Consider the following 25,095-nt stretch of genomic DNA (forward strand, 5'->3'; position numbering starts at 1 on the left):
CTTATATACTGGGTAATGACAGAGGGGAGGGGAAAGGTGGAGGAGGGGAGAGAAGAAGAGGGAGGCGAGAGGAAGAACGGGTAGAGGTTAGGATGGGAGGAGAGAGGGAGGAGAAAGAGGAGGGGAATCGGCTATGGGTGGAGTGAGTGGAACACAGAAGAGAAGGAGAAATGAGGGAGATGATATGAAGGGGGAGATTAGGGGATGGGAGGAGACGACACTTAGAAAACGAGGGGGGAGAAGAAAGGGGGTTAAAAGGGGGATTAAAGAAAAGAGTGTGGGAGCAGTGCACACAGAGAAAATGACAAGGGGAGGGAGAGAAGGCAGAGGAGAGGGGACGGTTTATCTTTCATCCGGATATTTTGGGAACATGGACTCAGAGCTGCAGGCTGCTTCATTTAAGGTGGAACAAGTCATAGTCAGATCATGACCCGAGAACACATCCCAAAGGCTTGAATTAAAAGGTCTCTCAAAGGTCATCTTTCAAAGGACAAGATGTGATGGTGATGTCGATTTTAAACAAGCTCTTAGTCACCTTGTCGGACTGTTTCACTACGGCAGCAGTGTTACCCCAATATTTTGGAAAAGCCATGCAGGGATGAGATTGTCTTTCAGCTGATGTCACACTGTTTTGTGCCTTTACCTCCTAGCTTATAAATTGAAAAACAAGTTTAACCAATCAAGAGATTCACTGATATCTGCCATAATCTGAATTTATCTGTATATTTTAGTTCTTGGGAGACTATCCTTGTCCTAAGAGATCCATAAATAATCTTAACATATCTGTATATTTTGCTACAGAGATGAGAATTCTATTTGGCATCAATAAGCAATCTAGTGCCTAAATGCAGCGCTATCATTTAATCTTTATTTATACATTGCCTCATTATTTATATCCAGACAGCTGGCAGTTCTTCTCCTTCTGCACTTCTGCACTGGCTTTTACCCATTCCCCTTTTCTAGCCCAGACAGATCAATATTGACTTTGTATTTAGACTGATATAGTAGTGGCTCAATTAAACGCTCATCCAATTCCTTTCTTGGCCCTGACCACACATACACACACTGTAGTAAATCTTGCCAAATCATAGCTCTGCACTTTGTTAACTGGGCTTGTTAAAGCAGCCTGCTGAGTCCACAGTCAGAAGATGATCTCTAATAAAAGAGCAACAAATATCAGGAGGAGCGGAAGCTTGAGAAAGAAGATAGATGTAAACTTGGAAGAGACGTGGCTGGACAGGGACTGGAAGATCTTCAAGATAGATAAAATGAGAGAGAAATTACACAGACTTAAGATGGAGAGGCATGAGGGGGAGGCAGGAAGCAGGCTAACATCTGACCTTTGCACCATAAAACAAGATGAGAATTCCATTTAGCCTGCCTCTAACACCTTCTATGAGATAAGATCATGATGGATACATGAGAAGATTAATCACTCTCAAAAACATGCACATAAAAACACGAAATGCTCTTCATTAGCCTGCTAATGAATGTTCCCACAGAGTGTCTAACACAGACAGTGTGCACTTCTCCAGAGCAGCCAGGTTTAACAATAGAGCAAATCCTGGGTAGAGCAGAGACGGAAGAGTCATTTACCCTGTTTCCACTGCAGAGCTGAGGGGGTCTTGTTGGGGTTAAAGGTATCTACAATTTTACTGCAAATGTAATTACAAAAGGCAGTGTTTGTTTTAAGCTATAGAACAGATGGCTGTTCATGCTTGTTGTAAAAAAAGGACAAACCGCAACTTTTTTTGTGGAGATAACATGGATTATGTGTAAGCCCTGGTTGGCCCTGTTTGATCCTAAGGTGAACGCCATGGGAGCTAACCCTTCTCAGACCTGCCTGGCCCATTAGAAACCAGCTTAATGCCAGCAGTCCGGGGGAGTGTGCTATAAAGATACAATGAATTTTCACCAGATGGTTAAATGAATTAAAACCAGGGCACAGATCAGATATAATCATTGTTCATATGTTGTATCCTGCAACAGCCGGTCATACATCAGTTACCATAACATCCTTTTCTTTCCCTTCTAGATAACAGCCCTCATTTAGCACAGAATGTATAAGGTCAGGGGTATCCAAGGTAAACAGAGACCAACAGTAAGTCAGCTGTGGAGAGAGAGAGAGAGCGAGAGAAAGGAGAGTAACTGTTAAGTCTAGGATATTGAACCTAGGCCCTGTAAGAAGTAAACAAGACTGAATTGAATATTTGTAAAGCCAAATCAAAAAGGTGAGAAAAAAACAACATACAGTTAATTTGGAATGTTTATGTATTGTGATTAATAATATAGTCAAAACAAATCTAAATAACAAAAAGCCATAATACCAAACAACAAAATGGGTTGCTTATCAGTCCAAAATGGCCAATTTTGGTTTGTTTGTTTTTGCTGTTTGGACAAATGACTAATGCTACTGATTACCTGACAGAACAGTCTTCTAGGCAAAACTGAAAAATCCCAGTGTGTTTGGTAATCTAAAGTTTCCAGTCTGTTCGTCATGAGGAAAAAACACATCACAGTATCAACAGTCCAACATGTGCACAGATTGTCTCCACAGGAGGCTTAAGCCCATTTAACCATGTGCTTTGTCATTCTTTTTAAGGCCTGACTATGTAAAATGTCCCACTAGGGCAGTAACATCCAGCAGGTTTACAGTGACTATGACTATTACAGTGACATGTGGGCCTGTTTAACAACACTTTAAACAAAATGTTTCAGGGATGTAAATCACATGTCCTACATATCAAGAGAACTGCATCCAAAGATTGCTTGAGTAGGACCACTTTGAACTTCAAGGTGTAATTTAAGAGGGGGTGAAAGACCAAAATGTCCTTCTTTCTAGTGCAGTGTACAGTGACAAATCCCTTACTTAACAGACAGTCTTTGTCCAAAACAGGAGGCCCAGCATCGTCCTCATTAAATATGAACAAGTTGCCCTCAATTAAGGGTAAAATTGTTGCTTCCTGTCAGATTTAACAGAAACAAACCACCACAGAGATAAGTGATGTTCTACTTCTACAGGCCATCTTTTTGGAAACGCAAAGACAGGGTTTGAAAAAGGGGTCTACCTGATAAGGATACAAATGAAACCACCTTCCAATTAACAACCAAATTGTAATAAAAAAAAAATAACTGTGGGTATGAAGCTGCACATGTGTTGTGTATCAATGTCCAATTCCCATGTAACAAGAGGACTGATTTTGAGTCCATAGTAGATATAATTTCTAAAATATGGGCCTTCCCATGGGCCCGCCAATCTATTTCATTATCTTAAGACATTTGATCAATTGGCTGTATTGTCAATAATGGCCACTGGCCAAGAACTGTAACAGAGAGAACAAAGGGGATTTTTGAGCCACAGGATATTGATATCAAATACTAACAATAGAGAGTGTGCTATATCACAAAACCTCAGACACCCTGCCAGTCCTTTGTTCTGTCAAATAATCTATTCCAGTCCCCATATGCTCACCTCTCCACATGCTTAATGATCACAGCTTAGCAGCCCCCAGCCAAATACACGGTCACACGGTCACACACACACACACAGACAAGCTCCACCCCTTAATGGTATGATAATCTGCCCCTCTAAATGACATTTAATGCATCATCCACGTGAATAAAAGGGGGACACCCGCCCCCTATTCTGCCAGCTGCCCCCCACACACAAACACACAAACACTCACACACACACACACACACACCCTCTCTCTCTCAACATGGAGGGACAAAACTCACACATTCTCTCTCTCTCGCTCCTTCTCTTGTGTATAAATTATTCGTTTCACGTCAAATCTGAAGACAATAGCTGTTAGGTGAAAAGCAATAATTCTAAATTAGTTTAAAATCCTTTGAAATGTGTAATTTGAGTGAAATTTATAATATACAAAATATAAATATACTATAATGGGCAACTCTCAGGTGTAAGCACGTCTAACTGTATGCTGAAAAAGGGTAGATTATTCTGTCAAGTTTCTTTGAATAAATAGGAGCTTAAGACTGTGGGAAAAAGACCAGAGGTTATTTTATGTTACAAATGGGATGTCTCTGCCTTACAGCGTCATGACAAAACAAAGATATGCTGATATAAATAAATGACTTCAAAATACCTTGGCAAGGCAGTTTTGTTTAGTGGAAAATAGTAGAGTGGAAATTGTAGGTATTTTGCTGTCTCCATCACTTAGACTGAACTTGGAGGAAATGGGCAGCATGCCAGCCTAAATAACCTACGGTGAGAAAGCAGACACAAATGACAGACACACACACGAAACCCCACAACAACAGGCACAAATTATGCTGTATACAAACATAAATTCAATCACAGGTGTATATATACATAAATCTGAATACACAGGTAGGCAGACAAACATGTGTATAAGCTGTTTACTTTGGGGAGAGTATTTGTCTGCCAGCCATCTAATCAGTCTGACCCCTCCAGACTGATATAAGCCTAACTAATCCCGCAACCCATCTCTGTAAATACTGCGCAGTTAATGCTTGTAGCCTGTGGGGTTTTTTTTCCTAAGGATTTTAATTTGATGGATAGAAGACATAATTCTCTTATAGATTGTAAATCTGTAAAATTCAGTGTTACCACCACTGGGGAAATGCACATACCACACAAAGTCAATGTTATTAGTAAGATTCACGTTTTGTCCCAAGATACATAAACACTGACCGCATGTCTGGAATCCAGAGATGGGCTTATTATCAGAACCCTGTATCTCCTGTGTGAGCTCAGTCACTGTTTATAACTGCTCGCTTTCACAGTGGAAAATATTCCTCCCAGCTTACCAGCCAACCAGACAGACAGAGATAGACAGACCTACACACTGAGAGACAGATAGCTCAGCCCAAACGATTGTCCGTCCTAAGGAAGATAAACTGAGAGAAATCTGGCTTCAGGCACACAGAGACATGAACACACAGGTGCACGCACACACACACACACACACACACACACACACACACACACACACACACACACACACACACACACACACACTCTCTTTCTTGCTCTCTCTCTCTCTCTCTGTCTCTCTCAGACCGCAAATGTACACATAAGTGCATAACTGCTTAATGTTTGGGTCAAGTCTGGGTCAATCAAAGAGGGGCATTTTAAAAGCCAAGTGTAATGTCGCCTCTGGGAAATACAGTATACAAATTTCAATGAGACCATTTGGGATCAGCTGCTCTTAATCATTCCCTCCACCGCCTATTTGGAAGGAAAGTCATAAACACTCAAGTCACTAACTTCTCCCTTTTTGTAGCGCCAGTCTCTGGCAGAAATTTCCATTTTTACACACAGACAAAATCTAAACCTTATGAGCAGATTGTCGTGAACTAATGAGCACATTCATGCCCATCAGAGGATGAACTATCTTTCCTTTAGGATCAGACTAAGGACAAATTGTACATTAGTAACCCCACTACTGGTGAGGTTTTGAGATGAAATAACTTTGACATGTGGGTTCTATTAAACATTGCAGCATCTAGGGGACACTAGCAGTTCTTACAGAAATGTGCTGTGTCCCGGTCCCAGCTTGTACTGTAGTACAAACTGTTTATGAGTATGTTTTGAGCCACTAGTGTATAGAAACTAAAAAAGTTTTTGAGTGCAGTATTGATAGACACTATTATACCACAATGCTATGCAGCAGAAATGGAGCAGCTACTTGCAGCTGGATAATTGAAATGTGGGCAGCGGTGAGACAGCTCCAAGAACATCTTGGAAAACAAAAAATAAATGATTAAATCTGGAAAAAACATTGTTCTTTCTTTTTGTTAAGTTTCCAAATTTGAAATTGGCAGTAGCTTTCTAAAATTTTCCAAATTGCAGGATGATTGATGTCTACTGGCGCACTTCTCGTATGATTTTCTGTACACAAAACAGTAAGGTACTATTTTTTGTTTACTAACTGCCCAAAAAACATGGCAATTCGACCATACTTTATAGTGTTAGTGTATTTAGTGTATAATTTGGACAAAGCTTATTTAAACCATGGCAACATGCCCAAAATACATTTTCCCTTCTCATAATTCACAGTAATATCTTCTGTAACATGTGTTGATTGTATCACAGATGCACTTGTGTGTGATACTGCCATCTCATAATGCCTGGAGTCTTCTGACTTGACAGTTTGCTGTGTCATAACCTTTCAGTCACGCCTCGATCAGACTGAATTCATTATATCGGCCTCAATGTCATGACACAGGCTTTGGTGGATGATGAATTATGCATGGATGGTGTACTCCCTACCACTTTTAGGCCAACACGCTCCCATGAATCACAGGCATAGAGAAGACAGTCTGTGGTGCAGTGAGTAAACTTCTGTGCCTTTCCAATGTGTTGCTTCCTTCCTCTCTAGTAGACAGTAGCTGTTCTGTGTTGACTGCAGAAAGAGAGGGAAGAAATAAACACAGGATAATAAGAAAAAGTGGTGAAATAAAACCGATGAGATCACATTCAAGATTTGACTGTCATCAGCCTGCTGAAAAGGCATCATCATCACACATCTGTCCCAAATATATGGGCTAGTAGGGGCCTACTAAGCCCACTAATAGGTTCAGGAGGCTGTTATTACTTTTTACTTTCTATTACTTCATTTCAGTAAGCCAGTATTGGTGGAGCCAGGTAGGCTCAGAAGGCCTGTGAGGCATGTGCTGTCACATGATCGTCAAGTTTCTTTCTGCGAAAACTAAAAAAAAGGCTGACATTCCTTTTATTCTCAGTGGAAAAAGCAATATTTTAAGGTAGTTTCAGCATTAAAATGTGTTTTGATAACATTTCTAGCGAGACATGTGCATTTGGTTTTCATTATATTCATTCAGTGAATGTATATGATGTTTAGTTTGTCAGTTATTACAAAGATTCTTTCAGGTCTTTCTGTCGTTGCTATGGTAGTTGCTATGGATGCTGCTATTGCTGAAACCACGTAGCTTACATGTTTGAATCATTGTCTTTGCGTTGTATAGTTATCTGAGATGTTATGTTATTTGTGTTATTTTATGTAGCTGAGATTTTCTGTATTCATGGAGTCTCCCCCCCCCCTTTACACACAACAGAGATAGTCGTGTTTGGATTTGGATAGTTGTGATTGTGGCCGACCAGAGGCAATTTGAAATGGAATGAAGCCTTCCCACAGCAGACAACCCAAAACAGGAGTTGAACACGCCAACTCCACCCACAACACAATGCTCTTCCCTAACCCTAACGTGCACTAAATTGCATCAAATCTTGTATCATGGCCACATGAATGGGATGAAGACAGGGTTATCATACCGGACTTTACGTTTCACAAACCCGGCATTTAATCCCGGCATTTAATCACTTTCATATTTCATCACACACTATAAACATAATTTGTAACTGTACCTTTTATAGACAGCATAGTTTTCATATTGAGATACGGTATGTTTACACTAAGCTTGACATTATTTTAAGTTACCCAATGAGAAAAGGCACAGAGAAAAAGAAAGATTTGATGATTATGTTTAACTGTGTGTGTGTGTGTGTGTGTGTGCATGTGTGTTTGCATGTGCGTGTGGGTGTAAACACTACCACCCCAGCCCATATATCAGTGACCAGAGGCAGAGCTTTAGTATCAGCGGGGTCTCAAGGGGAGATCAAAGCATCTGTTCCTTTCAGCACAGACTAAGGCATGACTAAACATCAATACTATCCCGCCCCACACACTCTCCCAACACCTCCCCTCCCTCTGTTATATGTGGGGGTGTATATTTCCACTATTTATTAATTTATTTATTTATTAGCTTAATCCTACTGGACAAAGAACAGTTACATGCCGCTCATTGTTATATTATCTTCTTTCCATCTGCCCTCAGCTCATGTTTCTCCATTTTATAACTTACAAAGACAACCAATCATAAGAACCAAAGATGTACTTTTATAGCTTGTTTAGACTGCACAAATAAAATATGTGTAAGTTAACATCAGTTTTAACAAATGCATCAAATTTGTACCATGCAGTAAGAAACCTATACAGCCTGATACCATCTAGGACAATGAATAATAGTGAGTTACTATAGGCAGCAAGGTTAGGAAACATATTGACTTTTTCTCTTTTTTCCCCCATCTCTTAACCAATTAGCATACCACCAATTGAACTGAGATAGCCTAGCATGCATGTAATAAAGTCGAACCTTGACAATTGGATTTTATGTGAAATGGAAAAAATACCACTGAAATGACAGCTGATGACCACAAAATGTAACCTAAGTAAAATAAACTACAAATACGACTATCAGTGTAAGCATTAAAGGTGATAAAATGGTGGCAGAAAATGCAATATTTTCACCACCGTCGGTCCTGCTGCGGCCACCGGAACAGTTTGACGTTTGACGTCCTGAGCTCTGTGTGAGAAAAGGTGGGTCTATCAGTAATGTAGTGAGGTCATTACAGTCGGAAAGTGGGCTCAACGCAGCGTGAAATTAATTTCTCCTGCTTGCAAAAGTGTTTTGCGCAAATTTATTTTGTGGACGAAAAATGTTGTATTAAAGTGATAGCAATAACTGTATGTGGCAACTGACATGATGGGTTTGGACCCTGACTAAGAATCAAATAAATAATATGTGAATTCTTTGTTGTTTTGTAAATATCATTTTGAAGGACGTTACCAGTGACGGATGTTATGTGGTACAAACCTCAGACCAGGTGTGTACACGGGCTCCCCTGCGCGTGCGAGGTGGGCGGGGTCGGTCAGACTGACAAAAGTGGCCGCAGTCAACTGCCAGGTATGAGTTACATCAGAGGCCAGTTATGCTTGTTAACTGGTTATTATGCATCTCCAGTTTCAATTGGGAGCAGTTTTGGTTTCACTGCACGCGCTTACGCTTCCCTGCATGGTGATGTAATCTCTCTCTCTCTCTCTCTCTCTCTCTCTCTCTCTCTCTCTCTCTCTTTCACTCACTCACTCTCTCTCTCTTATTGCACTCTTGTACATCTGTCTGTTATTACATTTTTGGTGTATGGTTTGGATTATATTTTATCCTCTGTCCACTTGTAGCAGTCTCAAACAGCAGGTGGGATAAAGCATCATAATTTCAGTACCATCATATGGTAAAAATAATCATGTCATACCTGTTGCCTGAAATGTCAAGTTCAGTTTTTTGAATGTTTGATGTGACAAGTGCATCTTCTCTCTCTTTATAAGGGTGAGTTAAGTGACATTTCACTCATTTCTTTTACTTCCCTGTCTGAATAAACTCCACTTTCTTCGGATGGTCCCATTTCCTAAGTTGGGAAGTCATTCTTCCGACTTCGATGTGTTGTAAATGATAATGTGGAAACAACATGGACGCTACAAAAAAGATGTGTTGAATTTTGTCCCAGACTTGTTGCTGCACCAGCAAATTCCCTAAAATCACTAAAATATTGCTTTACCTGACTTGTTATCAGGGTTAATGCTAATTAATAACTTTTCTAACTTATCTAGGACACTCTAAGTGGACAGCAATTAACTGTTACAACATTAAGGAAATCAACAGGTTAAAAAAGTGGGACTTATCTCTGTTAAATCCTGCACTTTCATCTACCTAATGTAAGTGAAGTCTGCTGTGAGTTTCATTGCGGCTCTGCTTGCAATGTGTTCAAATACTTTGTGAAGAAAGAGGGCCCTAGTGTTGGCATTTATAATGTTGGTCATGGATGTATGGATGGTCGGATACAATGTTAAAATATTTCAAGTGGGAATTAGATTCTCCAAACTAGGCTGTAAAGAGAAACTGCTTTATAGGTTCACTCCAAGTACTCTGAGGCACCAACTATCTGCTCTGCAGTGTATTTTTATATAGTGAGCACTGGAAGGCTCTGGAAGGCTCTTTAGTGTTGAGTTGATAGCTGAGTTGATAGCTGTCAAACCAATGTGCAAAAAGTGACAGAAGAACGTGCTGCTAAATCAGATTTCAGTACTAAAGGATATTTCTGGAAAGTCACATGTGTTGACAACGATCAGCCTTGTAGTCTGTGATGTAACCTTAAAAAAAGTTCAACCCAGTGGCGGTGAAACTGTGAAACCGGAGGAGGAAGAGCAATTGATTATGTCAAAGGCAAGAGTTTCTTTCCATCAAACAAACATTTACTTTTGTCCAGCATGATTCTGCATATATGACATTCTTCCAAATATTTTGACACCACATGAATACCACAAAAGAAAGAAGCTGTATCGTCTTACATATTGGGTGAATTTATTGCCAGGAAAATATGATTCACTACTTCCCTCTAGTGGTGTATTGCTGATATTACATATAAAATAGCCATATACACCGACACTGCCCAGTGATAGTAGGGTACGGTGTATGTATTACTAGGGAGCATTTTGCATTGTGTCAGTGTTTTCTTCCACTAACAACATGCTTTTTTAATGTCAGACATTTGAACTGTCATACTAGGGAAAAGCACAGGTGTAATTTTTCAAGATAGTCAGGTCAACAACAGTCAGGTCCCCAAATGAACATTGAAATAGGTTTTTCTTACCATAATCATTCCCATTCCTCCTGTTCATACTGGCCATTAAAGATCCCTTCATAATGCAGTCACAATGTAAGTGATACAGACCAAAATCGACAAGCCTCCTTTTGTCCAAAAATTATTTAAAAGTTTATCTGAAGTTTATCTGGGCGAAGCTTCAGCCGTCCAAATCAGTCAAATCAAGTAGATATCTTTCAACATTACAGTCTTTTTAGTGCCAAAGTCCCTCTTTTTGTTATTAAACTTCCACCGCAGGTCAACAGGGAAACACTGTCCGAGGAAACACAAAGAGGGGTTTTTATGCTAAAAAGACTGTAAATGTGGCAGATATCCACTTGATATGACTAACTCAGCCTGTAGCCTCATATGAGCTTCACATCAACTTTTAAATGCATTTTTGCATAAAATGACTGTGTGGACACACTGTGGATTTTGGCCCCCATCACTTACATTGAAAGCACATTTGAAGGGAATCTTTTAATATCCAGAATGAACAAGAGGAATGATTACAGCAAGGAAAACCTCTTTAACTGTCCATATGGGCACCTGACTGTTGTTTTAAGACACACTTTAAGAATTGTGAACCTATCCTTTAATGGCAGTTCGTTTCTCTCTAAGTGTCCTAGTAAGCCAGGCCAGTGAGCCAGCATGCACAATAGCAGGGTCCTGAAACTGGGCACACCTGTTAAAAATGCAGCCATTATTGTTATTGATATTAATTACACCTGTGCTTTTTATGCTGTAACATGTAAACTATCTGTAATGATTAGAAAACCACTGTCTGTCTGTTTTAGAAATCCAAGACACATGCAGGTACGAACCTCAAAGTCTTTGTCTGAATTTGTATTTCAGTCTGTTGTTCTGCTGAAACCAGGGGTTTCATGAAGCATCTTTTGGAAACAGCTCAAGTATAGCTACAGAGTATAGTTGGAGGCAAACAGTCAGACCCATCTTTTAACAAGACACTAAAATGATTCTAAATGTAGTGAAATTAGTATAAGAAACTGACAAAATCTATCTAAATCTATTTCCTTTATTCTATTATATGTCGAGGCTATTTTTGAACCTACTTTGTTGCAGCAAAGCAGTTGTGCAGACTGGAGTTCTACACAGCTTTATTCATTTTAAGAGCATCATTTTGGTCAAAGCAAATCTCAGTTTAAACAATAATTATTGTGACATGAGTCCATATGCAGTAGCTTACTTCAGCTGGCCTCACATGTCCAATGCTGAAAAAGTAAATTCATGAACTTTATTGTACCTGCAGGAACTATGTCTTAGACATTATCTCAGCAGCATGAGGGAAAGAAAAGCAGCACATAAAACAGCAACAAATGCCATCTTGACAAAAAGAAGTATCATACAGACATCAGCGTGGCCTGAAAAACACACATCACACAATCAGCCAACAACATGAAAACACATCAGTAACTCATAGGTAAATCAAGAGGGTAAAGAAGTGAGACTTATCTTATTAAATCCTGCACTTTCATCTACCTGATGTAAGTGAAGTCTGCTGTGAGTTTCATTGCAGCTCTGCTTGCAATGTGTTCAAATACATTGTGAAGAAAGAGGGCCCTAGTGTTGGCATTTATAATGTCGGTCATGGATGTATGGATGGTTGGATACAATGTTAAAATATTTCAAGTGGGAATTAAATTCTTCCAACTACTACTCTGTAGAGAAACTGCTTTATTGGTTCATTCAAAACGCTCCGAGGCACCAACTATCTTTTCTATGGTGTATTTTTATATAGTGAGCACTGGAAGGCGGCCCCTCTTTGGTGTTGAGTTGATAGCTGTCAAACCAATGTGCAAAAAGTGACAGATGAACGTGCTGCTAAATCAGATTTCAGTACTAAAGGATATTTCTGGAAAGTCACAAATGTTGAGAACAGTCGGCCTTGTAGTCTGTGATATAACCTTAAAAAAAGTTCAACCCAGTGCTGGTAAAACTTTGAAACTGGAGGAGGAAGAGCAATTAATTATGTCAAAGGTGACACTGTAGTCCCCAGTGCAACACTAATATTACTCCCCAATTTCACTCTTGCCATTATTCTTTTTAAATTAGTATAACTTGACTGTAAAATAGTAATAATCACAATAATATAAAAAAATAACACAGCACATAACATGCTTCATTAGAAACATTATTATCCAATAATGAAGTGACCTTCAATGTGGCTCATTGAGGGTTAGGAGGTTTTTCCTTTCCTCCTCTTAGCTGCACCCATTGTTTGAGTTCAGCATCAGGAATTTACTATTTTTCTTCCCTCTAACACTGAAATATTGGATTTTATGAGAGTGATGGTTGAAGATTTACAACAAAATTAATACACAATACTGAAACAAACATTCAGCCTCATCATCTGTTCCTGTGGTGTAACTCTAATACTAGACACCATATTAACACATATCATTGTTGTTGTTGCAAATCATGTTCACAAAATTTCAGGGAATGTTTTTTGCTGATCTTTGTTTTCTGCATGAAGCACAAAGAACCAAAAGAACTTTTTTAGTGATTAGGATGATACTCAAATATCTTCTTGAACACAAATGTTTGAGGGTCACTGGGGCTGTCAATGAACTGCTTGATGTGGACCTTATCAGCCGTATCATACTTTAACCATAGGTTATTTGCCATACTGTAACCACACTTTCTCTTTAACCATACTGTAATTTCGATGCACATCCAGATATAAACAATATAATAAATGTTGGCATCAAATCGGCAAAAATGTGGTCATTAAATGTGATCCAGGGTATTGCGCAATCATCCATGTTTTAGTGATAGGGTTTACTCAACTAACACAGTACTTAGACATGAGGTTAAAGGTAACACATCTCTGCTTTTGGATTCATAACTTCCGGATAATCATGCTCTTCTCAGATTGATGAAATTGTGATAAAAGTTGGATTCAGACTGTTAGAATATGAACTAACATTCGTGAATGTGCCATTTAGGAACAAGATCTGTTGTGATTCATTCTCTTGAGTGAGTCTGCCTGAACTGACAGAATGGATCTCTGAAAGTGCAATAAATTAACCAAATTAAACAAACAAACCAACAAAAAACATCTATAGTAAACATCTTTGGTCGTGTGTACATAAATCCATTTTGCTGGTGCATCCTCCCTATAATGGGACTTTGAAACACACACTGACTCAAATTACAGGCAATGACACTGTAGAATTCACAAGCAACAAAAATAGTACATTTTTTTCATATAAATAGGAATAGTGGTGAAGTTGTTACACAGTGTCCACATGATGAGCAAGACATTAGAAGTCACCATGAAGAAAATGAAGAAAGTTCATTGTTTTTATGACACACGTTTGACCCTTCTTCAGTCATTGGACTGGTATCAGCAGCCTCACTTTTTCATTATGCCGCTGTCTCCCTGACAATGAAAAGATGGAGAAGTCCACATTGCCTAAAGGAACTACTACACAACTAAAAATGGTTGCTTTACCTACTTTTCTTGGAGTTGTTCCTTGTGTTCATAGTTGGAATGTTGAGAATAGGCTACACTAAAGCGAAGCAAAAACTTTCTTCTTTTGGTCATTTTTGGTCTTTTTCCCAAGATTGACATACAGTATCAGTGTTCTTGATTTGTTGTGCAACCAACAGTACAACATTTTAACACATTTTTTGTTCAGTTATAAGCAAAAAGCAGAAGAACATTACCCTTAACTGACCAAACACTGGTCTAATTTCCGATGCAAATGTCCTCTTTTCAGTCTCCAGGAAACACATTTTATTGTACCTTAGCTTGAATACCTTAACTAAGAGTCCGGTCTGTCAAACTTTGGCCCTAAGCTCATGAAAATATGTTGCTATGCTTGTCATTTTGGGGGAATCTAACAAAAATATGCTGCAACCCATGCTGCCCCTCAAGGTGCCCCTGTCCCTGCCAAAGTCTGACAGACAATGCATACTGCATAGTGGAACCTGGTCATAATGTTTCATTTTTCATACCAACTTAACGTTTCTTCTGTACACGAGTTCTCCCAGAAACAAAGTGAAAGTTGAAGATCGGTATTAGGTTATTACTTTGTTCATGTGAGAAAAAACCTTTTAAATGTTTCTGTGTTGTCAGTATTGAGAACAAATGGAAAAGCTTTGATTGTCAAGGTGAGACAACAAGGTCAGAAAGAGAAAATAAATTAATAAGCTCAATGGACGAATACTCTGTTCAAAGCCAACACAAGCCAGAACCTGTAGTGAACAGTTTGTTGTGATCTGAAATAATAATAAATAATAGAGTTTCAGTGGAGAGGAGTGGAAGGGTGTCAAATCAATAGCGGGTCAAGAGAGTAACTCCACTGCCTCAAAGACTTCTGATGAGAAGTTGAGGCTGACAAAAACATTGTTCTCCATTGCTTCAGCACTGTCCTCCAGGCAGACACTGTCATGTTTGATGAGGCTGCTTTCAGATGTCGGACTGATGACAATTATGCGTGGGACACCCTGAGGTGACATTGGATCAGCGGATGGGACTCTTCCAAAATTAATGGAATCGACAGAGTTGCTCTTGTGGCTGCGCAGCCTATCTCTGATGCTGCCTTTCTCCTGCCCAGTGTCTGAGGGCTCATTGGTCAGACTCTGGCTCCGCCTCCTGGTAAGAACTAGTAGGGGGACAGTGGCGATGGTGAGAGAGCTGGAAACCAGTTCATGGTCACAGTTGCTGGATGAATCTCTCATGGTAGATGGATGCTGGCATTAAAAAACAACACAAATAAAACAAAAACAAAAGACATACAAACACAAATACACATGCATAAGAACATGATTTGCAAAATGTGAATGCATGATACATGAATGCATGCAGGGTCCATTCAAACACGTAAGCACACATGGTACAAAAAAAATACAGCAATTATGCAAAACACTTGTGAGCTGATTTCACACTTTTTTATGTTGTGTTTGTTTTCTCACCTTCTCTGCTGCATGGGTCTTTGTGGTCTTCCGCTCTAAATGTTTCCTACCGGACTTGCTTCTGCGAGAGTGATTGTATGATGACATGCTTCTGAAGGAATCACCAGACTTCCTGCCCAAATGCTCCATCTCTACATCCCTCAATACCTGCAGGAGAGAACAACTAGTCTGAGGATCTGAATAATTAGAGATTAGTCACCTCAGATGAAAATGTAACTGTTTAACTTTGCTATAATTAACTAAAAACATGAACATAAACACGTTCCTCTGAGAGTAAAACTCAAAATGCTTAAGAAACTAAAGCCACAGGGTGATGATCTTTTTCATAGATTCATAAGAGGGTGTTAGTCAAGTTTGAGAAGATTCATTTCTACTGTATGTTACACATGTTGTCCGACATAGCTCAAAGAAATTTTTGAAATAATTTCCTCCTGCAACTATGTTGCAAAAAATAACAATGATTAAGTCGTAATAGCTAAAAAAGGATAGAAGATTGTGTGCTATGTCTTAGAGATTTTATGCACATCTTCTGGATTGTCTTGGATTTAGCTTTAAATATTAATTGTAATGGGAAACTTTGAGTTGGGGGGAATAAATCTCCACTTACCATGTCAGTGGACTTGCAGGAAGTGGTAATAAAGTGAGTCCTTGATGCAATGGACTGTCTACTGATGATGGAGTCCCTGAAAGAGGACTCACTGATGGAGGAGGAGATACATTCCTTTCGAGGAGTGGGAGACAGAAACCACAAGCAAGGAACCTTCTCTGCCAGAGTCATCCTAATGAGTACAGAACAATGGAAAAATATTGATTATATTGAGGCTCAGATTATTTTGAAATTTACACATACAACTGTAGTTTGTTAAAGTTTGTAAAAAAAAAACAAACCCAAAATTAATTTATTTACAATACAAAAGAGAATTAAGAAAGAAACACAACTGCACTGATTCATCATTCATTTACCTGTATTTGTTGTGTATGATAGCATAGATGAAAGGATTGTAGATGGTGGAGGCTTTTGCGATAATGGCAGGGACAGCCTTGGAGTATGGCGACAGGATGTTTGCATGCCTGGATGGGACAGAAAAGTCAGATCAAATGGATAAACCTTTTTCCATTGCAGTTTGAAAAAAATGATCTTCAATCTTGTAGTCTTTTCTGTTTGTAGCGTGACAACACAAAAAGCCCATCACAACTCAAAGTCCCTTTATCTCTCTATATTTTGTAACATAGTGAAGGGCTATATTGGGTCAGGGATTAGCCAAAATGTGCCAGCTGCCACAGAGGGGTGGTTCGGGTGTGCTTTTGTGTGTGTGTGTGTGTGTGTGTGTGTGTTTGTGTTTGTGAGTTGGGGGGGGTTGGCATATGAGCAATTTCACCGTCTGCTGTATGTCATTCATCTAGGGACACTTCTGCCTCTAGCTGACACAGGGTTATATAATGACACATTTCACACCATTATTGGTAGATTTTTACCTAAAGTACACAATGCATACTCTACATCAGAGTGGCAATCACATGGAAGTATTACTGCCATGCCCCCTGTGTCAGCCGCATGTGGGTTTCATCGATGTTTCCAAATGAGCTGGATTTGATTCTTGATACACAATGAATATTTGATGCATAGATACATTTTTTAAATAAGGAGACAGGGTGATAAGATTAGATTTTGCCTTGCTGTAATGCAGTATTGTGCATTGTGAGATGATGCAACTGAATACAATGAAGCAAAGATAAATTAGACGAATTTATGCTATGGTTTAGTTTGTGATTGCTTGCATGAAGAAATCACAGATATTAATAATGGAAAGATGGAAGAGAACATTATTTTATTTTATCCGTAGTACAACATGAAAATCAGTCAGCTCTAACACAGTTCTGTCAAACAGTTTGTTGCTTATTGACAATACATTTGGCACTAAGAAAGTCATAGTTATATTTATTTAAAAAATGTATATGCCATTCTAATTAGGACCCCAGTGGCAATTTGGAAATCCACTTTAAACTGAGGATAATGTGCCTTTAAACCTGCAAAGACTGTATGCCTTCTATATTAAGTTTCAACATGTTTGGTATGTTAACACATAGAGCATACTACATTGTGCATGAAGAATATCTCTGGCACTAGCAGCAGGTACAGCATGTAAGTCTGTGCTGAAATGAAGTGAGAGGCAAAAAAAATGTGGTGTGTGACCTCAAAGTCACATGTGGTGAAGTCAAGTGAAGTGTCTTTCATCTCCCTTGAGCAGCGAGTTTTTAGGATGACTGTTAAGACTTTTCAGCCTGACAAAGATAGTAATTTCGTCTGGCGGGGCTTTTGTCTGTTTGCTGTGGGCATTGTTAATTGCTTCTGTTTTGTCATTGTCACTATGTTTCTTTCAGTTATCCCTCTACAAATTAAATATGTAATTGGTTAAAGCAATATGAAATATTGAGCACACACTGGTTACGTTGTCCATACTATTACTTCATCAATAATTATCAACAAATCCAAAATTTACAGAAACATAAAACCATCACAGCATTAACATTTTCATTCATACAATAAATTAAGTCTTACCCAGCCCAGGAAATCAGTGTGACACAGGCGTATGGTGACCAGGAGAGGACATAAACCACAATGACAACAAAGGCGATCTTCGCCAACTTCCACTCACTCCTGATGGACCTCTGCTGGATCAGGGTGGATTTCCTCACCTGAGCTCCCAGCTGTTCTACCTCCCTATAGATAGAAGAGGATGGAGTGAGCAGTTGGTTAAAGGAGGAGTTAGATCCTAAAAATGATTAAAGTGTGAGCTGCAATCAGCATCGTGTTGCTCACACTTGCAGCGAGCAGCAGCGCGAGACTGATGTGAGATGAGGTGATGTCTTTTTCCTCGCTTACCCTTCTCATAATAACATAAAAGATCTCTGTCTTTTGCACCGTGCTTCTGTAAAGCATCTCTCACTTCCAGTCAGTGTTTGTGCTTAGGAGTGGGCGACTTGTCATTGTGGGGGTGTTTTGTTGTGAAATGTGTAGTGGTGTTACTGACGGAGGCAGCTAGATGTGTCATTAGCTGGACAGCTAATGTCTGCACGGTGTTTCTACTCAGATTGCACCTTTTTTTTTCTTACATATAGAACCTTTAATGTTGTTAATGTAAACCTGGACAGTTTAGGTACTATTTACAATAAAACAAATCTGTACTCATGAAATAAATGATCTTAGCTGAGAAATATATATACAATTAGTGGATTTTGTAACAGTGGTAGTCATGGATTCTTTCTCTCTAAATTAATATATTTTAATTGCTGTCTCATTTACTCACACAAGCCCGAAATACTATACACATACACCCACCTGCTAGTCTTCCTTATAGCCAGAAACATGAAGACATAGCAGTAGAAGATGATTCCCAGTGGAATGAAGAAAACAAAACAGCACAGCATCATCGTGTAGCTCCTGTTGGCCAGTGTGTATGTGACATAATCCCACGTACATGATGTCATCAAGCCCTCAGGGATATAAGAGCCTAGAAGTAACAGGAAGTATGAAATCTGTTAAATTATGAATGGTACAGCATGTTTAGTTGATTTGATATCATTCGATGTGATGTCTGTGTGGATTAAGATCACATGTCAACTGTGTCACTGTATGTGGATGAATGAAGATTAGTCACATTAAACACTGCATCAGTTTTTCTACACTTACTCTCATACAACACATGAAGTGCATATGTTAATAAGCTTGAGTTCCCTGTCAAATGACGTAGGATGAAGAAATGTCTGACTGAAATGTAAATAACTTCCTGGTTGAGGGAAACTCACTCCAGCCAACGAGAGGAGCCAGACTCCAAGCCAAAGAGTAAAGCCAGACCATGACGATGGCCAACGTGGTTCTTCTTTTGGAGCTCATGTGCATGGCTTGCAGCGGCTTGGTGATAACCAGGTAGCGATCAATAGAGATGGCCAGTAGATTTATCATGGAGGCAATGCCAAACAAGGCGCCGCAGAACGCATACATCTTACAGCCTAGAGGGAGGGAAGACGTACAAATACAGTACCAGTCAAAAGTTTAGACACACTTGAATGAGAAAGTGTGTCTAAACTAGTGCTGTATGTAAATGGCTCAAATAGTTCGATGCCAGATTACATTTTTTCTCCTGTGTTTTACAAAACTTTTATTCATTGAGTGGAATGTTTTGCAATAGAAAAGAAAGAAGAGAGTTACCCATCTCTCCAAACACCCATTCCTTGTAGAGGCAGTTGATGAAGAAGATGGGGGACTGTGTGAAGGCCATTAGGAAGTCGCTTACCGCCAGGTTCATGATGAAGTAGTTAGGCAGGTTACGAAGCTTCTTGTTACTACACACACACACACACACACACACACACACACACACACACACACACACACACACAAACACACATGCACAGGAAAGTTTTATGATCAGTATACACAATTTTGATTTGTATTTTTCAGAGAAAGTTTAGTTGTAATAATCAGTTTGTTGATTAGAGGTTTGTTAGTACTGTTGGTAATGTAATATAAATAACATTTGTATTGGCATGTTGTGATTATTGCGATTGTCAGTTTAAGCTTCTGTATGGCTTAGAGTACAACCAATAAATAAATAAATACACTAGAGAATGTCAAGTTAATGAACATGTTTTAAGGCATATCTCGTCTTAACAAAAAAAAAAAAAAAATCCGTGGTCCATTTCAAATTTGGAAATTTGGATTTGCAAATTTGAAATGGACCACGGATTTATTTTTTTTTTTCAAATGTTATTTATATGCTGCCAAATCATAACAGAAGTTATATCAGGGGACTTTTCACAAGGGGCACTTTAACATCATCATGATGTTAAAGAGCGATCTGGGCTATAGGCCCTTTGTTTTCTTTTCTGTTGGTGACTTTCTGCCACTGTGCTTTTCATCATCTAAAATGCCAACTGTGTGTGCTTCAAGTGTTTTCCAAGTATTTCAAAAATGTTCTCACAGGACTTCCTCAGGACTGATGTTAGGTCATTGCACATCACACGTGCAAGCTGTACTAATATGTTCAGCACAGCTAACCAGAAGGAATGTTCCATCTGCTATTTTATAAGTTTTCCAATTAAACCACTGCAAGGCATTTTTCATTATCCTTTTTAGAGGAAAGGGTAAAAAGTCATGAGTCACAAGTTTAGTCACACTTGTCCCTCTCAGTTGTTTAAATGCATTCATTGATGTACACACACTGTTTTGTTGTCAGCATTAATCAGACATAAGCTCTATATTGAACTGGTCAACTCTGTGTGAACCTGTACTCATACTAGCTTGATTAAGCACTATATTGACCTGCTGTCTGCCTCCACAGATTTTTATTGATTAAAATCCGTGTCTGTGTCTCCTGAATTAAAATTGGTTGCTCCCTGACCCTGATTGAACACAATAGAATAAAATGTCTGTGAGTAAGTGTGTACTCTGTTCTGTGTGCGTGTGTGTGTATATATATATATATATATATATATATATATATATATATATATATATATATGGCATGAGTGCCCAGGGGCCAATTTGCTGTGCTGGAGGGCACCAATGTGAAAAAAAAAGAAAAACATAAATAGAAGGCATTTTTCGTTTTTGTGGTCAGTAAGAGCAAATACAATATTTAGCCCATAAATCACTTGATTTACTTTTTATTTATTATTATTCTTATTAATAAGAATATAAATAATAAGAATAAAAACGGTGCAGGGGTCTGTGGTGGTGCCTTTTGTTTGAGGTACCAGTGAGACAATGAAATGAACTACAGATTAATACATTTAAGGACTTATCTGAAGGGATTGGAATGGGAGGGCTGAAGTTTTTCACACACTGCCAGATTTGGTCTGAATGCGGCTAGGCAGAGAAGGAGCAGGGGAGCGCTGTTTATTTCAGTAGTAACAGTAGATACACTTTATTGCTGATAGAAAATATGTTCAAAGACGGTTTTACTAATCTACCCTGCTGTGTGGAACAAGTACATCTTCATATTCCCGAGTGCTACGGTTGATACATGAGTTAACAATTATATTTTCTGTTTTATAAAGACGAGAAGGAAAATCAAGTCCTTTATAAATGTTCTATCTGCTGTTTCTGACCAGGAAAACAAAAATTGTCTTTCTGTTCGTGGAAATGAAAATCAAATCATTATTCTGTTTTCATTCCTTTAATTTCTGTTTCTGAAACAACAGAACAACAAAAACAACCATTATTTCTAATAGCTTACGCAGTGCAATACATTGTGTCTATGTGCTATTCCTTATACCTTCACATCACCTCACCTGGTGCGCTGTGATCATTCAGTTGTTGAAATGGTTGCTTGCAATTATTATTTTTTATTGGGCTAGCCTCATTTGACATATGTGTGTAATGATTTTTAGCGTGACATGTTGCATTGGGATGTGAGTTGCATTGAGATTTGAGCATCAGCGTAGTTAGGCATTTGTAGACCCATGTCTATCTATGGTGTCAGGTTTTTTGGTTGTGTCTTACATTTTCCTGTTGCATGTGTGTTGAGCCTGTACTTCAGCAATAAGTTCCTGTAAGTCTTTGGTCTTTATAGCCATAGTCAATTTACTTTTTATGTGTAAAGTGGGAGGAGGGGGACACTTTAAGTGTGGTCACCCTAGGGCAGTGGTTCTAAAAGTGGGTCCGGGGACCCGCAGGGGTCCTGGAGGGTGTTTCCAGGGAATCCCGAGCAAAAAATGGTATAATTTATTTTCACTATTATGGCCATGGGTTTCATACCATGTCTGTAATAAAACATCTAAAAGCAAAAATCTTATCAAATGCGGGTCCGTGGTCTAATTTGTATCAGTTTAGGGGTCCTTGATGTGAAAAAGTTTAAAGAACAACTGCCTAGGGCACCACACTGTGTTAATCCAGGCCTGACTACTGGTGTATCTATGTGTATGTAAGTGTCTGTGCGTGCATGTATTACTTCAGCGTTCCCTTAATTCCTAGAAATTCATCATATCGAGTGACATTCCACTTGAAAGACAATTATCTCCATCCCTCCCTCTCTGTGTGTGTCTCCCTCTCTCTGTCAGAGAGAGTGAATGGATTTTCTTGGAACCCATAACATCATGTACATTTCTGATTCAGTAAACACAAATTATCAGTGCAACACAATGGAGAACCCATCTAATCCATCTACTGTGATGGGCAGATGGAGTGTAAAAGCTCCCGACAATCCCCAGAAAACAGACACACACATACACACACTTTCCATCTCTGACCCAGTTTCTGTTCTGTGAATCAGTTAACGTCAGTAACACAGTAAGGTCAATAGTAGTCCAAATTATACAACGCATAACACACATACTCCCTCCTTGACTTCTTACAGAAAGTTTACAATTTAAAAAGACCCACATTTTTCAGAATGACATGCAATATAAGAAAAAGTGCTTCATATTTGATAATACACAAGTACCTGTTGCATATGATACAAAATTAATTGTGTGAATTTCTTGATTGATTTGGGTTTTATGGTACACTTGATCTATGGAGAAATGTATAATACCTTTACGTAGCTATATTAACTGTTTCAGTTGTTCATGCTTATATTGTATATAATTTATATCACATTATATTCTATTCATGATATAACACCATACAATACTGTGCTAGCTACAACAGAAGAGTTTAGTGGCTCCTTGCAAGACAGAGGTGTTACCATTACTGTACATTATGTTCTCAAGGGCGTAAACCACTAACATGGTAACAAAAACAGACCATCAGCTCCAGAGTGAAAACCAAAATCCATTTGGGTAAAAGTGAAAAAAAAATACCCATTTGTGATTTCATATCCCTCATGGCATTGCACCTGCTGTACAGAAGAATATTTGCATCATAAAAAAAGAAGGGAAAGTTCATTCAAATTCAAAGTGAAACCTCTTCATTTTTTTCTATACTGTTGTTCACACAGAGGACAGATTTTGCTCCTATGAACACTAAATTCCACTTTGTTGCCATGCAACTACAACCAGGACACTAAGATGCAAAGATTATTTTACTGATAATCACCAGTTTTTTGGAAACCTCTTGATCCTCTGGAGAGTAAAAGACATGACAAACACTGACCCTCACTCTGCAGTGAATTTAAGTGAGTTTAAACCTCTTAACCTGCATGCAGATTGTATTTGGCAGAGGTATTATGTCCCACCCTCACACACACACACACACACACACACAACTTAGTCTTGCTGTCTGTTTTTCCATCTGTCTAGCTCTCACTGCCAGATCAGAACATCTCTGTGTGAGTATAACATCTTCTCTGGGCTTTGATTAAAGGAGAGACCTGCTTGAAATATAGTGAGGGCTAATACAGTTGGATGAAACTTGGCTTTTAAATGTTCAGGGTGAATCCACTGAAAAGGACATGAACACATGAAGACACACACTCACCTATAGAAGGCAAACATAACCAGGGCGTTGCCAGTGACGCCCAGCGTCCCGATGACAAAGACGAATATTGCGACAATATAGTGAGCATGGTCAGGCACATCCACCTTGTTGAAGAAGCTGCTCTGGGTGTGAGCTTTCTCTGGCTCCATGCTCTCAGTGGACCACATGGTTCAAACACCTCATCAGGACTGTCAACCTGGCAGGATGCAGGTTCACCAGTTTGTAATCCACTTCTTCTTGCTTCTGTCGGGCCTCCATAGTTGTATCATTTGCAGAAAGTCAATGCAATGAAGCCGTACAGAATCTTCCACAAATTGTGCTACATTAAGGTCTAAATTGATCAAGATTCATTTGACTGTTTTCAACAGTCCTTCCCATCATAATTCATCCATCTAGTACTTTGTTCTAATTAGGAAGGACAATTTGATTTCCAATTTGTAGTAGAGGTGAGATGTGAAATGTCAAATCCAATCAAGTCCATATGAAGTACTTACAAAATGTTACCAAGTTATTAATGTTAAGTTTTTCAGAAAAAAAATTAACAGTAAGATCTAAAACATGAAAAAATATATTCTCTCTTTTATTCCTTTGTTATTTCTTTGACTGTTAGAAAATACCAGATGAAGTCCACAGCTGAGCACGTCTCCAAATGAAGTTTAGAAGCGATATCCATGTTGTTCCGCTCTGGTCTGCAGTTCAGAACTTGTCTTCCACCAGCAATCTCAAAATGTTTCCTCTTTGATACATGAGTTATTCAGCTGATAATATTCTCCAGTACATTAATTGCCACCATGCAGGCACTTTGCTGCACATTCATTGCACATTGTCACTGTCTGTCCACTCAGTGTTAGCCTGCAGCTTCTTCTCCCGTCACACCAGCTGTGCACCAAGCTCTGAATCAGTGGCCTGCCTCTGATTATCTTGCCAACTAGCAAGTCCTAACCTCTCGTCTCTCTCTCTCTCTCAATGTGTCTCTCCCTCACTGTCCCATGTTGCTATGGGTTGCGGTCTCTACTCTGCCCCTTTGTCATACCCTCTCTCTCTCTTCCTCACTCTTTCTCTTTTCTGCTCAAACGCACTCACTCTCTCTCCTCTCTCTCTCTCTCTCTCTCTCACTCCTACCCACCCTTCATGCAATACGGCCCAGCTCTGAGCTCTAACCCTTTAACTACCAGATTCTTACATAACAGACATGATGTTCACTAGCACTACCAGTATCAACAGCCATTTTAGCTCAGACGTGCATTAG

At 39.1% G+C, this 25,095-nt stretch overlaps 1 protein-coding gene and 1 long non-coding RNA gene across 2 annotated transcripts; both read right to left on the minus strand.

Moving 5' to 3' along the window:
• Window positions 1–4,102: 4,102 nt before the first annotated feature.
• Window positions 4,103–8,469, minus strand: LOC137172249 (uncharacterized). The gene is made up of 3 exons (XR_010924923.1): window positions 8,322–8,469; window positions 6,260–6,392; window positions 4,103–4,226 (listed from the first exon to the last, which is right to left on the minus strand). It is a non-coding gene; the product is annotated as an uncharacterized lncRNA (long non-coding RNA).
• A 1,715-nt stretch (window positions 8,470–10,184) lies between these two features.
• Window positions 10,185–24,867, minus strand: opn4xb (opsin 4xb). The gene is made up of 9 exons (XM_067611512.1): window positions 23,847–24,867; window positions 19,638–19,771; window positions 19,235–19,438; window positions 18,768–18,939; window positions 17,988–18,149; window positions 16,391–16,498; window positions 16,035–16,206; window positions 15,428–15,574; window positions 10,185–15,205 (listed from the first exon to the last, which is right to left on the minus strand). The coding sequence occupies exons 1-9, from the start codon at window positions 24,011–24,013 to the stop codon at window positions 14,798–14,800; spliced, it is 1,674 nt and encodes a 557-aa protein (XP_067467613.1). The 5' UTR covers window positions 24,014–24,867; the 3' UTR covers window positions 10,185–14,797.
• Between the last annotated feature and the right edge of the window lie 228 nt (window positions 24,868–25,095).

This window comes from Thunnus thynnus, chromosome 2, assembly GCF_963924715.1.
Source record: "Thunnus thynnus chromosome 2, fThuThy2.1, whole genome shotgun sequence".
Classification (NCBI taxonomy): domain Eukaryota; kingdom Metazoa; phylum Chordata; class Actinopteri; order Scombriformes; family Scombridae; genus Thunnus; species Thunnus thynnus.